Source organism: Staurois parvus, unplaced genomic scaffold, assembly GCF_062004578.1.
Source record: "Staurois parvus isolate SC_StPar_1 unplaced genomic scaffold, SC_StPar_1.0 ptg000099l, whole genome shotgun sequence".
In the NCBI taxonomy this organism is placed as follows: domain Eukaryota; kingdom Metazoa; phylum Chordata; class Amphibia; order Anura; family Ranidae; genus Staurois; species Staurois parvus.
In genome coordinates, this window is record NW_028317895.1 from 2173168 (window position 1) to 2187891 (window position 14724).

Consider the following 14724-nt stretch of genomic DNA (forward strand, 5'->3'; position numbering starts at 1 on the left):
TTAAAACAGGGTCCACAATAATTCTAAACTGTTATTGGTGAAACAGGGATAGTATACAAAACCACAAATGGAATAATAGTGCAATATATATCTATACAATCTACAAGTAAACTGTCTCTTGCCTTATTAGTAATGTGAGATTGGAACAAACTTTATTCAGAAGCTTTGTTATTTACCTATCTTGAAGTGAGTGTTTAACTAATTTGCATCTAAAACAGCTGGCAGGAACTACAGTCCCTCATCTCAAATTGATAAAGGAGTAGGCAATCTGGCAGGCGGTAAGGTCTTTTCATGATATGTGACATTAGTGTTCTTTTATAATTTGTTTTTTGTTTTGCATCCGGCTTCGCACTGCGGAATGTTTATACTGTGCTAATAATCATGTCATTTTCTCTCAGTTAATAATTAACTTGAATAACAGGACTACAGATATGGGGAGCTATATATGATGCTGATCTGTGCACTTGGCATAATCTGTGGAAACCTGTCACATAGGCACGACTGAGTGATTTCCTAACATTTCAATTAAGAAAACCTACAGCGAACATGAAGTTTTTCGCATTCCTCTCCATCTTGGCGATGGCTTTTTTTTGTCTGTTATTTGGTGAGCCATGTTTTACTTTACTGTAGTGTGTCATGTAATGTATAATTCTGTAAAATGTTACATTTGACTGAATAGGCAATGCAACTATCTCAGAGTCTGGCTGCTTATTATTAATGCTAACTTATGTCAAGGTGATTTAACAGGTTATATAGAGATTACGTTTTAGAAAAAACGTAAAGCTCCTCTGAAGTCACCAACAAAACATGTGTGCTAAATGACATTGCTGTGTACATGATCACTGCAACAAATTCTGCATTGGGTAAATGTAGTTCAGGGCTCCTTGTCATCCACCAGTGCAACTCAGATATGTCCCCTTCCCTACTGCGAACCTCTTCACTAAAACTGTAATGTAAGTGCAGTTTAGTTTCTAGCAGCAGATTCTGTTCTGCAGAGGCTGTTTAGGAGATAAAAGGAGTACTAAAGTCAAATTCATTACATTAAGCAATAAAAAAATAGCTTTTTTGCTGATTGCAAAAGTGAACACATCTCTGGAAACCCTTTCGATGTAGGGCCGGATTTAGCCCTTGAGGGGCCCAGGGCAATTCATTTTCAGAGTTGGTTTACATTATCAATGACTATATGGAAAGATCCTCTTTTTGTGGGATTTTAAAGACACAGGCAGAACCAATAACTTCATAGGAAAAAATGAAAACTTAATATACCATATTTTATTTATACAAAATGTTAAAAAGAACACACAAGCACAAAATATGGCGGTAACACATGGCATAACTGTCACAATGAATACATAGATGAGAGAAACACAAAGCGAATCAGGCACTTGATGCATAACTTTGTGACAGTTATGTCATGTATTACTTCCCAAGACACATTCATTTTTTTTCTTACTTTTATTTGATTTTTATTATTTTATATTATTTTATATAGGGTGGAGGCCTTCAGTCAGGGGGCCCAGGGCAGTTGCCCCTTTTGCTGCCTTATAAATCCAGAACTGTTTAGAGGTGCATGTTCCAAAGAGGGAGCTGGCCACTGTATGGTGTAGACTATAGATATGCAGTATGCTCATTATCTGCATAATTACATTCTATTAGACTTGCCTCTGGAACAGTAATCAAACAATTGAAGGGGAAGGGGGCATAATTAAAAAGTGGACCTTGCATGGAATACAAGGTCCACTTTAAAAACCACTAAAGATCACCTTAACTTCATAGTCAATTTTAGTCATAATCCAGAATGGAAATATAATTATTTATTTTTATCTTTCAGATCCTGTGAACACTGAGCCTACTTCTGGTGAAGAAAGAGAGGTAACTTAAACACTGTTGCGTTAAAGGGGGGACAGTGTATAGCCCGAGTGTCTGTTTAGATCTCTTTGAGCATTGTATCTTATGCATTTGACCTCTTTTCTACCAGGACATTTTTCTTTTTTTTTTCCACATACCAGACTTCGCCTCATGCACACTGGGCATAAAAAAATTCTGCTTTCACAGGCATTTGGCGTTTTTTCTTTCAGCGCGTAGAGGCAACTCTATGTTAGCCTATGTGTCCATGCACATATGGGCATTTACAGTCATATTTGTAGAGGAGTGTTTACAGGCTGGAAAAAAACATCACAAGTGTGTTTTTAAGAGGAGCTTTCAGGCAAAAAATGCCTGGAGCCCACATTGCGAAAATGTGCCTAAATGTGTGTACAATACACTTCATAGGCATGTGTTTTTTATGCTGCTTTTCAGTGCTGCTGTTGGTAACCACAAGGCCCCATACAGCCAAACTAACAGCCCCCCCATAACAAAACAAAGTTTGCTATGCTTCAGTTATGATTGAACACAGTGCGTGATCACTCATTGTGTTCATTCAGGAAACGAAGGGCCCACTTTTCATTCTGAAGGATCCTATTGTGTGCTTGCAGCGTGCTTGCAGCTGACTGTGGAAAGGAGGAGGGAAGGGGTGCACTGCAAGGGTGAGGGGCACACAGGGTGGCCTGGGCAGCAAGGGGAAACATAAGGTGCACAGGGAGGATGATGGGTGTGGCAGGGGTGCAATTACTGGAACCACTCCCCTGTATGGCTCTCTCAGCAGCAGCTGAAAACCAGCAGGAGTGAGAAGAGAAGAAGACAGCTTTCAGCTGCTGCAGAGAGAGCCATACAGGGGACTGGTTCCAGTAAATTCCCCCCCATCATGCCGATCACCTTCTCTGCGCATATTCAATTCACCCAGCTGCCTGGGTCCCCCTGCTGGCATGGGCCTCATACATGAGGACTGGTGGTACCTCCTTATCTACGGTCCTGCTGCTTTTTCTGCCAGCAGTTCTGCCATTTTTTCTGCTGCCAAGTATGTATGGACCGTAAATCTTCATTTTTGGTAGAAAATTACCTAACACCCCCAAACAATTGTGCCTCATCAGTGCCACCTCATCAGTGCAGCCTATCAGCACCCATCAGTGCTGCCTATCCATGCCACCTCATCAGTGCCCATCAGTGCTGCCTCTCAGTGGCTATCATTGCTGCATATCAGTGCAGCATAATTAGTGCCTTATCAGTGCCACCTCATCAGTGCAGCCTATCAGCGTCCATCAGTGCTGCCTATGCGTGCCACCTCATCAGTGCCCATCAGTGCTGCCTATCCGTGCCCATCAATGCTGCCTATCAGTGCAGCCTCATCAACGCACATCAGTGAAGGAAAAAAATTACCTGTTTCCAAAATTTTATAATAGAAACAAAGAAAAACGTTTTTTTTCAAATGTTTTGCTCTTTTTTGTTTATAGTGCAAAAAATAAAGCACCCAACAGCAATTAAATACCACCAAAAGAAAGCTCTATTTGTGTGAAAAGAAAATTTCATATGGGTACAATGTTGCATGACCGCGTAATTGTCATTCAAAGTGCAACAGTGCTGAAAGCTGAAAATTGACCAGGGCATGAAGGGGGTAAAAGTGCCCAGTAAGCAAGTGGTTAATCAAAGAAAAGGTGGAGGATGTGGGGTTGGGTGTAGGGAGCCAGCTGAAAAAAATTATACCCCTTGAATACCAAGATGTTTATAAAACGCATCATGTATTGTTTTATTGTTATAAGCCATTGTCTTTTACAGCCTATATGTGATGTGAATCCATCCATGAGATGCCCAAAAATTTACAACCCTGTGTGTGGCAGTAATAAGATAACATATGCCAATGAATGCCTGCTCTGTATTGAAAAGGAGTAAGTATAGTGTTTCCAGATATTGTTTGATAAAGAACTTTATTTCTTTTAGTCGCATCTTAAGCCAGCCATAGATGGATTGAATCTCGGCCAGTTCAGCAGGGACCAGCCGAGATTCGATCAATGTATGGGTACGCTGGTTGTACTGATGTCATTCCATTGATCAACTTCAGTATAACCAGCCTGTCCGATTTTTTTCATGCAATCAATCCTGGAGGCTATTACCACCAGCAGTGATCATTGTGTTCTGCCGACATGGAAGGCTTCCCGCAGGCACAACACAATAGCGCTGTGAGTGGGTTTCCCCCATCAACACTGACTGTGTTGATGGAGGAATTGAGCAATGTTTTCTCCATCCACCTGTGATGAAAGGAAAGAAAACTGCATAAACTTTGGGCTGCTTTAGTAATTTCTGGCTAACAGAAGCAAAGAGAAAGGTTGATAAAGTCACCTATCATTTAAAAAAAATCCTGTAGCATTAAAAAAAGGAATCAGTGGATAGTATGTTGCAAAGAAATGTTGGATCATATTACCCTTGTTTTGATCAGCATGCTAACACTGCCTATTGAGTACCCAAAATCTCTGTAAGGAGAATAGCACTTCAGCTCCTCCACAATGCTGTGTTGGTGTGTGAGAAATCCATCTCTAGGTGTAAGTTTTGATATTTGTGCTAAATGTGGGGTAGGAGACATACAAATATTAGCTCTCAGAAAGTTGTTATTTGAATAGGAACTTTAGGTAACCTGTCAAAAAGCTGAATATTACAAGCAAGGTTAGTCAGATACTACTTATCTCAGCTGTATACTTTGAAGCAGTGGCCAACAAAGTTGAAAAAGGGGGCTGCAAATACAGGCCCCGCCATCACCAAAGGGCCATGCACAGGGACGGACTGACAATTCATGGGGCCCCCGGGCAATAGGGGATCATGGGGCCCCTGTGTCCTTGCCCAAACTCAAAGAAGCCTATGAAAAAGGTACCAGGGGCATCTCATGGGGCCCCCTACTGACCCGGGGCCCTCGGGCAGTGCCCGAGTTTCCAAATGGTCAGTCCGCCCCTGGCCCTGCATAATATTCATGGAATGGAATGTTGAAGAAAAATGTCAGACAGAAGAAAAATTCATTTTTTCCCATAAAACTCCCCATTGACTACATACACAGGTATAAAGGAACTCCACCAAGCATTCTATATTGCTGAAGGGTAGAGCCAAGCATTGGTTGCTCTGCACTCTAAAACCTATGCATATTGACCTATATACAGCAAGTCAATAAGCAGTTGTTTGATACATTGAAAGTCTATGGTTTCAACCAAACTCCAACACACAAGTGAATGCTAGGACAAGTAGCCAGGGATACTGCAGTGACACCACATGCAGGTCTAGTTGAGTTGTTTAAAATACTTAAAAAAAACCTGTTGCTTTAAGAATTTTGGAGCTGGGGCACATCATTACGTAATCAAAAGACTGAACCGATATTTCAACTTCCGAACTGTTATTATCATCATCAGGAAATTTCTCAGAGAATAGGTGCAGGAACACCATCTTCTGAGTTACTTCTTGTCTCCACCACCTCCTACCCACCTCCTAGTACTCATAGTTCCTTTAGGAAATACAGAGCCGAGTATTATTTTGTGTTGCTAAGTACTTTGTATGGAATTAGTTAATGATAACAAGAAAAGCAGTAAAATATCAAAATGTATTTTAATAAAATGCTTTTGGAGTAAAAATCTATGTAAAGATAGTTCTCTGTTTAAGATACTTTAATAATTTAGTTTATTCAGCATGAAATGAAGCTTAGTTATGTAGCATGAGGCTGTATATTCTGCAATATTTACATTTTTGATAAACTCATTCAATGAATCCAATCTCTGCAAGCTGAGATAACATGCACTGCATTGATGCAGTCACACAATTTCACAGTAACCATGAGAAAAAAACATGAAATAAAAGAATATGAGTAGTTCTCCAGCTATGTGTGATTAACCTATTAACCTAAAATCTGTTCTGATATCGTTGTATTATTAACCTGACAGCTTATTATTCTAAAAAGGAAACCTTCATTTGGTTTGCAAATATTAAAGATTCTAACTACCAGCAAGAATGAGTCGGATTCCTTACATTTAAAGAGCACCTGTCATTTAAGATCCATCATGGCAACGCCTGTTAGCGGGCATCCACTCACCTGCTGCCGCCACGTCCCTCACCTTGTTGTGTCATTGCCGCATCACCAACTGTCCCATTAAAGTGAATGGGACTGTTGGTGAGTCAACAGCGGGTCAAAGGAGGAGTCGCTGCGGGACAGAGATGACAGTTGCTGTTTAAAAATTATAATTTAAATCAAGCATTTTCACTAGTGATTTAAATCAAATCCACCATGTGTTATATTATATCATGTTAATATCACATAACAATTTTCTTATATTATTTAAATATCATATCATAATTATTGTTTTTGGATGGTATCAATATAATCTTAGTATACACTATACTATCCTATTTCATTTTATTATTATAATATGAATACATGTTATGAACTGTCCAATTATGTCAAGACATTACATTTGCCAATCATAGATTGCACTGGATGACCATATAGATGATTGGTTGCTGGCTATTTGTGAATACTATTGCTTTCTGCCTGTTCCGCATCTGATACACTGAGGGTGTCTAGTTCCCAGATACTGTATTTTGTTAGGCTATTTGTATTACTCTGATTAGACCTTGGAGTATATTGCATATATTATCTTGCTTCAAGCCTTCTGTTGCATGTACAAATCATATAGATCAGGGGTGTCAAACTGAAGCCCCTCCAGCTGTTGGGGAACTGCAAATCCCATAATGTCTCTGCCTGTAAGAGTCTTGCTTGTAACTGGCAGCCTTGCAATGCTTCATGGGACTTGTAGTTCCGCAACAGCTGGAGTGCCGCCAGTTTGACACCTGTAATATAGACAATCCCTGTTTACAGTTTTGGCCCACTACTGAATATACATTTTCTATAGCCCAACATTATAGAGTCATCACTGTATAGTACATGTCATATCAATATGTATCTCATACCCTCTGTAACATTTTTTTCTGAGGAGTATGGTGTACATTAGTGCAATACACTAGGACACCACTGGGGGGGGGGTAACCATTGTGGCCTATAGTCATCCTCTCCACACAGGTATGCCACTTCCACCTTCAACCTCCAGGGACTTCAAACAACTGCTGCCCGGCTCTTGGGACGATTATGCGCTGGGGGATGATTGATCTGGGAGATCATTCCGAGACAGTTCGGTCACAGAGGTGCATCCTGGGATGCACTCCCCACTGTTACCAGGCAGTCATGCCATATCAATACTAGTTAGAAGGCACAGGGAGCATGCATTCCAGGGAAACAACAGGTGCATTATGGAGATAACATTGTTCAGCCAGAGGACAAATGTGCGTACTGCACAAGCATCTGTCACATCAGAGCAATGGGTAAGGAAACCTATCGATTTAAAAGCAGTACTACATCAAAAGGATTTATATTCCCCTGTTTGAGAAAGTGAGGGGCTGCCAGTGTGGAACATGATCTGCTTTTTTATGTCACAGAGGTGTATTATCCTGTGTATATTCCCCTCTGCACGCTTTTGATTTTACTTAATTTATTTTAATTCAATTTTATCCAATATAATATGTTTCTAGTATCACCATCTATTGCCATCTGTGCTTTCTATGGTCAGTGCAAGTAGATGAGTATACTGTAGGCCTATGTTGCAAAGTTTTCTGGGATATGCGGTGATAGTCCCGGCCCACAGGGTGGATCGGAGATGCCCCCAGGTGTAATGAGTGGCTAGGACACCCCATTATATAAGCCAGGGAGCAGGCAACAGTTCTGTCAGCTCTAAAGAAGAGGCTAGTCCTAGAAATGCGGCAGCCTGTTAGAGGTCCTACTGTCTTGTCATGTAATATGATGAACTGGACTGTGCTGTTTCCATTGGATGAGCTTGTGATACTCGCTATCTTCGTGAGTATAATACTTACAGCTGTTTTATAATAAAGTCATGTTTTAAGGATAATACACTAGGCCGGTGCGCCCTCTGTCTTGTTTGTGATTACAGTATTCCTAGACTTCCCCAGTCTTGTGAGGGCAGCAAGGCGAGAGCTATCCAAAAAAGCCAGGATGTGATTACAGCCAACTGTCATTTTTGGGCCCGCTTTCTAGCGCAGAAGTACTGATGTGTCTTGTCTATGTTTAAAATCTGGTGTAGCTCTTCATAGGAACCAATCAGCTTCCAGGATTTATTGCCAAAGCTTAATTGCACAAGCTACTAGTTAGAAGCAGATTGGCTACCATGCACAGATTCTGAGTGCTCCAGTTTTAGTAAATTGTCCCCATAGAGTATTAGTATAAACTCTCTGTACCCCTCTGGGGGATAGGATGTGAAACTTTCAGGGCCCTGAATTGGAAACTACTATATTTTACACCTTTCTGATAAAAGATGTAAGTCATTCCAAACCTGCAATAAGTGTTGACTGAGAATTTCCATCCAATGTGGAGAACGTAATTTTTCCCTTTTCTCTGGAGAAGTCTGGTAGACTATTTTTGAGAGATATAGAACATTTACTGTTTTTTATGGAGTAACCACATCGTAATTTAAAGTGATACTAAGGGCTTTCATTTTTTTTTTAAATAACAAACATGACTATACTTACCTACTGTGTGTAGTGGTTTTGCACAGAGCAGCCTGGATCCTCCTCTTCTTGGGTCTCCCGCAGGCTCTCCTGGCCCCGGAACCCTGTCAGGTGCCTCCACAGCAAACACCTGCTGCTCCATTTGTCCATTCACACATGGAGCCATGGCTCAGCCCCGCTACATCTCTCTTCTCATTGGTTCACTGGCTGTGACTGACAGCAGTGGGAGCCAATCGCTTCTGCTGCTGTCTCAGAAAATGAAGAGGGAGTCCCGGGATATCCTAGAGTCCAGTGCACACTGCTGGATCAAGAGGGGGCTTAGGTGAGTATTAGGAGGGGCGCTGCAGCACAGAGGTTATTTTACCTTTATGCATAGAATGCATGAAGGTAAAAAACCTTGGGCTTTTACAACCACTTTAAAGCAGAGCTCCACCCAAAAGGGGAAGTTCCACTTTAAGCCTTTGCCGCCCGCTCTCCATTAAAGATTGGCACCTTTGGGGAGCGGGGGGGGAATACCCGAATTTGACAGGTACCTGTTCCCACTCCCGCTGGCGATTGGAAGCAGAAGTTGTCCTCCCCGTAGTCTTTTGGGACATGTGACAGGTCCCAGAAGACTACAGGGTCATTCACAAAGTGCAGCGCTTCATGTGCATGTGCAGTGGGCACTCAGCTATGAAGCCACAACCTGATGCCGTCGCCAGGGAGAGAAGATGGCCGGTGAAACCATGTTGGTGAGGACACCGCTGGACCAAGGGACCGGTAAGTGTCTGTATTTTAAGAGTCAGTAGCTACAGTTTTTGTAGCTGCTGACTTTTTTTTTGTTTTGTTTCAGGTGGAACTCCGCTTTAAGGTTGGAAGTATCTACACTGTACAGGTTGTCTCGTTTGATAAGGTTTACTTATGTGCAGGCTTGTGCAAAATCATTTTAAATGGTTTTAGCATATATGTTATGGTTTTTTAGGTGATACGACTCTTTAGGTATTATTAACACAAGCCTTCTTTATACAGTATGTTTATTTGTTGCTTAAAGCAGTTTTAAACCCAAAGCCAAACATTATTATATTGAAACTTAACAGTTCTTAGGCTGGCCATACATTATACAATTTTCTTGAGATTTTTGGTTTAGATTTACCAAAAACCATATAATATATGAGGTCAAATCTAACAAACTTTTCAATTGTATCCAATTAGGCAGGCTCTTGCACTACATAATTGAAGGTAAATCTAAAGGAAATTGGGCAGAAATTGGACAGAAAATTGTATAGTGTATGGCCAGCCTTAGATGTGGTGGCTACATTGTTTTTCTATTTTAGGCTATTTTCCTTTATTTCCACCTGGTGATCTGGCCAATAAGCCTGTTTTTTAACTTCTTTTAACAGACCAAGCTCTCCAGCAAAAGCGGCAGTTAGAGTGTTGAGACAAACCATTTACCACATGCTTACAATGCTCAGCTTTTATTCATTTATGCAAAACCTTTATCCCAAAAGGAAAAAAAAATATTGCTGTAACTGCTTAAAAAGTATTAGCTGGAATTCTGCTTTATGTCATTAGCCTCTCCGCAGACTGACAATGCGGCTGTCCAAAGATGTCTGTGTTAGGGCTTGTTCACACTTGACTTTATTGCTAAAACGCCAAACACCCCTATAGCATTTGACAGGTGTTTGGGAAGCGTTTTTATCACTCCTCAAACACTCCCCAAATGCTTCCCAAACGCCCTATGCGCTGTTTTGAGGCGGTTGATAGGCGTTTGCCAAGCGTTAAAACCGTACCACAAACGCCTATAATGAAGTGAAATGGTAAACGCTCAGCAACCGCCTCACAACTGCGTCGCAATCACACCGCTGCCACACCGCAAACGCCTACTAGGCATTTGCGGAGCGGCACCATAGACTTGAATGGGAGGCTTCAACTCCTCCTGACTTGACATGAGGCGTCAGTTTTGCCACGACGCTAACACTTCAGCGTGAACAACACTGTGTGCTGCCATGTGCAAAATTTTCATAAGCGTTTGAGAAGCGTTAAAAACACTTCCCAAACGCCTGTCTGACGCCTGCTGACAAAGCTACTGTGAACTGAGCCTTACTCCTCCATCCAGAGTGGAGACAACCTAAGACAGGAAGTGTATTACAGTCCAGATCAGCAGAAGAAAATAAAGGAAAAACATGTCTAAAAAGAAAACTAATGCAGCTACCATATTTAGGGATTGGAAAGCTGCAATATGTTACATTTTTGTTTTTCGCTTTGATACTAATTCAAGATTTATTTCTATCCTTACCCCTGTTGGCAAGAGTTCCACTCATTTAATGACAACTGTCTTCAGGGAAAGAAGTGAGGGGAATTTGGGAAGAGGTTAAAGTCCAAAAAGGGTGGAACAACACTCTTTCTTTAATACAAATTGATACACAGCTGTTTTCAAGCCACACTGTAGTCAAACATTTAATAAGGATGGTATAAAGTTAAAAAAAACAATGAGTTTTATGTACTATATTTTATATTCTGAAGACTTGTTTATTTTCAATCTTCTTTTCTTTTAATCAATTGTTTCTAATCTTCTTAAACAAACTTTGTGCATCATATCTAGTGTGAGATTACTTTTCATGATGTCAACGTTTGCAAAGGCCGTGAGTTAAACAACACCTGTCTTTTATTAGGATAACCTTGCCAAGTCCATTAACTGTACTGCAACAACAATGTTAATGTGCAACTGGTAGAACTAAAGACCTGCCATGCTCTTCTAAGTATAATTCAAAATTTCATGTTGCTGTTTGCAGGATGAAGAAGGTGAATATTCGAATTAGCAAGGACGGAGTATGTTGAAGAATTTTGATTTTATTATTACACCAAGCTCCTTCATACACAGAATATTGCTGTTTATTTTAATGCAATAAATTGCAATCTAGCATATCTTTTTTCTAATATTTTATACTGGTAATTATACATGGGAGAATTTGTAAAGCAGACTCACAGATTAGAGTCATTTCATAAAAATATACGGCTTATTTTGCAGTACTCTGGCAGAGAAATAAAAGGTTAAAAATGTTTTTTAAATTTCTTTAAAACTGTCTAATAAAAATTCATTTTTAAAAAATAGTGCAATATTTGATATTTGACTAGGAGTAGCTGGTTTTAGAAATATTCTGCTACTCTACACCAGGTGATTTTTCTCTTTTTTTTTCATAACACAAAAGAGAATGATCTGCAAAACTGAACCTCGCCTCTATTACTAGAGAAGCCTTCTGTAGTGGTTATATTATTAAGACTAATGATTTAAAGTGACTGTATACAAATATTTTTTTAAATAACAAACATGTTGTACTAACCTTCTCTGCGCAATGATTTTGCACAGAGCAGCCCCAATCCTTCTCTTCTTGGGTCCCCTTCAGGTGCTCCTGGCTCCTTCTCCCTGCCAAGTCCCCCCACAACAAGCTGCTTGCTATAGGTGTACTTGTATGGGCTTGCTCATGAGTCACGCTGTGTGTGGCCATAGACACACACAGTGCGGCTCTTTCATCACAGGCTGTGATTGACAGCAGCAAGAGCTAATGGCTCCTGCCTCCATGGCCAGTGAGGAGAAAGAGAGCAGAGAGAACTGCTGCTCTCAGGCACATCACTGGATCAGGATCAGGCACAGATAAGTATTGGTGGGGGGGCGGGGGAGCTGAACATAGCAGAGAATGCATTAAGGTAAAACCTTCTACCTTTAGTACCACTTTAAGGTCTGGTGTAAGGAAATACATATGATACCAGACTTTTGAGATGTTTTGCACCTTGAGTTGAGATTTATCTTTCTCTTGTGTGGCTTCCCCCAACTAAGCCCTAGAAATCAATGACACCTCTAATAACCATGAGCTGTTCACATGGCCTGTCAAGTTAAACCTAAAAGGTGCAAAAAGGAAATAAAGTCAAGTCAAGATTTTTTTTTTCTATTTTTTTGCTGAAGAGTGCAGCTAGTAAGAGTGCAGGGAAATTTTTGCATTGTACGATCCTGTGAATAATTGCTGCCATAGTATTATGCTAAGATTCTGGTCTGGTTTATGCCCTTTTAAAAGGGAATGCAGTTTTAAGGGGGGATGGGCTGTCTTAAGGCATACCTGCCCTCAATTTATTCATACCTGCCCTTTCTGCCCTTTTAAAAGGGAATGCAGTTTTAAGGGGGAATGGGCTGTCTTAAGGCATACCTGCCCTCAATTTATTCATTGTTGTATACACTCTTTATTAGGTACACCTGTTCAGTTGCTTAGTAACACAAATTACTAATCAGCCAATCACATGGTAGCAACTCAATGAATTTAGATGTGGTGAAGATTACTTGCTGAAGTTCAAACCGAGCATCAGAATGGGGAAGAAAGGGGTTTAAGTGATTTGAATGTGGCATGGTTGTTGGTGCCAGATGGGCTGGTCTGAGTATTTCAAAAACTGCTGGTCTACTGGGATTTTCATGCACAACCATCTCTAGGGTTTACAGAGAATAGTCCAAAAAGAGAAAATATCCAATGAGTGGCAGTTGTGTGGACAAAAATGCATGGTTGATGTCAGAGGTCAGAGGAGAATGGGCAGACTGGCTCGAGATAATAGAAAGAAAACAGTAACTCAAATAACCACTTGTTAAAACCAAGGTATACAGAATACCATCTCTGATTGCACAATATGTCGAACCTTGAAGCAGATGGGCTACAGCAGCAGAAGACCACACCGGGTGCCAGTCCTGTCAGCTAAAAACAGAAAACAGAGGCTGCAGTTTGCACAGGCTCATCAAAATTGGACAATAGAAGATTGGAAAAACATTGCCTAGTCTGATGAGTCTCGATTTCAGCTGCAACATTCAGATGGTAGGATCACAATTTGGCGTAAACAACATGAAAGCATGGATCCATCCTGCCTTGTATCAACGGTTCAGGCTGGTGATGGCGGTGTAATGGTGTGGGGGATATCTTCTTGGCACACTTAGGGCACTTTAGTACCAATTTAACATTGTTTTTGTTACGTATTGTTTCTGACCACGTCCATCCCTTTATGACTACAGTATACCCATCTTCTGATGGCTACTTCCAGCAGGATAATGCACTAAGCTGTCACAAAGCTCAAATCATCTCAAACTGGTTTCTTGAACATGACAATGAGTTCATTGTACTCCAATGGCCTCCACAGTCACCAGATCTCAATCCTATAGAGCACCTTTGGGATGTGGTAGAACGGGAGATTTGCATCATGGATGTGCAGCCGACAAATTTTGCAGCAACTGTGTGTTGCTATCATGTCAATATGGACCAACATCTCTGAGGAATGTTTGCAACACCTTGTTGAATCTATGCCATGTAGAATTAAGGCAGTTCTGAAGGCAAAAGGGAGTCCAACCCGTTAGTAGCAAGGTACAGTATATCTAATAAAGTGGCCGATGAGTGTCTATCCCAAGAGGATGGGATCTCTGTTAGAATAGAGTTAGGAACCACACTTAACACTGTGGCCTTTGTGAGGCAGTTTGGTTTCCACTTACATTTGCAAATGCATGCAACTAAAACCTCTAACATAAATAGTTGAAACAAAGTCAAATTTTTTTGTTTCTTTTTTTGCTGACCAGCAGGTAAGTGTGCTGGGTAATGTGTGCACTGTAATACACACATTATATATTGAAGGTAACCTGTGACGTTATCAAAACCTTTTTGGTAACTTGTATCCATTGTGCTGTGTTCCATTGTAAACACCCATTTACTTTCACTTTAGTTTGTATGAGCTAAGCTGGCCAAAACAAACTACAGTAAGTCCCCGACTTACGAACATTCGAGTTGCGAACTTTCACAGATACAAATGGACCTCGCATTATGAACATTCGTAGATGCGAACAAATTGCGGAAGTAGCTCACGTGTTTGCCAGACATTGTCACAGTTGTGCTGCTGTGTGCTTACTGTACAGTGCAATAGTGTACTATACAGAGCCCAGGAAGTCCGGAAGCAAGAGGAAAAGCAGTGGTGCTGTGGAGGGGACTGCTAGGAAGCGCAAAGCAATAACCATGGAAACAAAAGTGAAAATAATTGAGAAATTGGACCAAGGCAAAAAGATGGTAGACATCGCTTGTTCTTATAACATGAATTGTTCGACCATTGGCACAATTCTAAAGAACAAGACCAAAATCATGGAATATGTGAAGTCTGCTGTGCCTATGAAGCCAACAATAATATCCAAAAAGCGTGGTAAAGGAGAGAAGAAGGAGAAACTTCTCAGTGTGTGGATGGAGGATCAGCATCAGTGTCAAGTCCCACTCAGCTTAATGCTTATCCAAGAAAAGGCTAAAAGCCTGTTTGAATACT

At 40.8% G+C, this 14724-nt stretch overlaps 1 protein-coding gene across 1 annotated transcript; it reads left to right on the forward strand.

Moving 5' to 3' along the window:
• The first annotated feature begins 458 nt into the window (after nt 1-458).
• LOC149467814 (serine protease inhibitor Kazal-type 1-like) lies at nt 459-11508 on the forward strand. Its single transcript, XM_089671166.1, has 4 exons — nt 459-604; nt 1832-1872; nt 3652-3761; nt 11190-11508. The coding sequence occupies exons 1-4, from the start codon at nt 547-549 to the stop codon at nt 11233-11235; spliced, it is 255 nt and encodes an 84-aa protein (XP_089527292.1). The 5' UTR covers nt 459-546; the 3' UTR covers nt 11236-11508.
• Nucleotides 11509-14724: the final 3216 nt, after the last annotated feature.

Coding starts and splice junctions, on each gene's coding strand:
- LOC149467814 (XM_089671166.1), top strand. CDS start 547: ATGAAGTTTTTCGCATTCCTCTCCATCTTGGCGATGGCTTTTTTTTGT. Junction 605..1,831: donor TTTTTTTTGTCTGTTATTTG/GTGAGCCATGTT, acceptor TTTATCTTTCAG/ATCCTGTGAACACTGAGCCT. Junction 1,873..3,651: donor CTTCTGGTGAAGAAAGAGAG/GTAACTTAAACA, acceptor TGTCTTTTACAG/CCTATATGTGATGTGAATCC.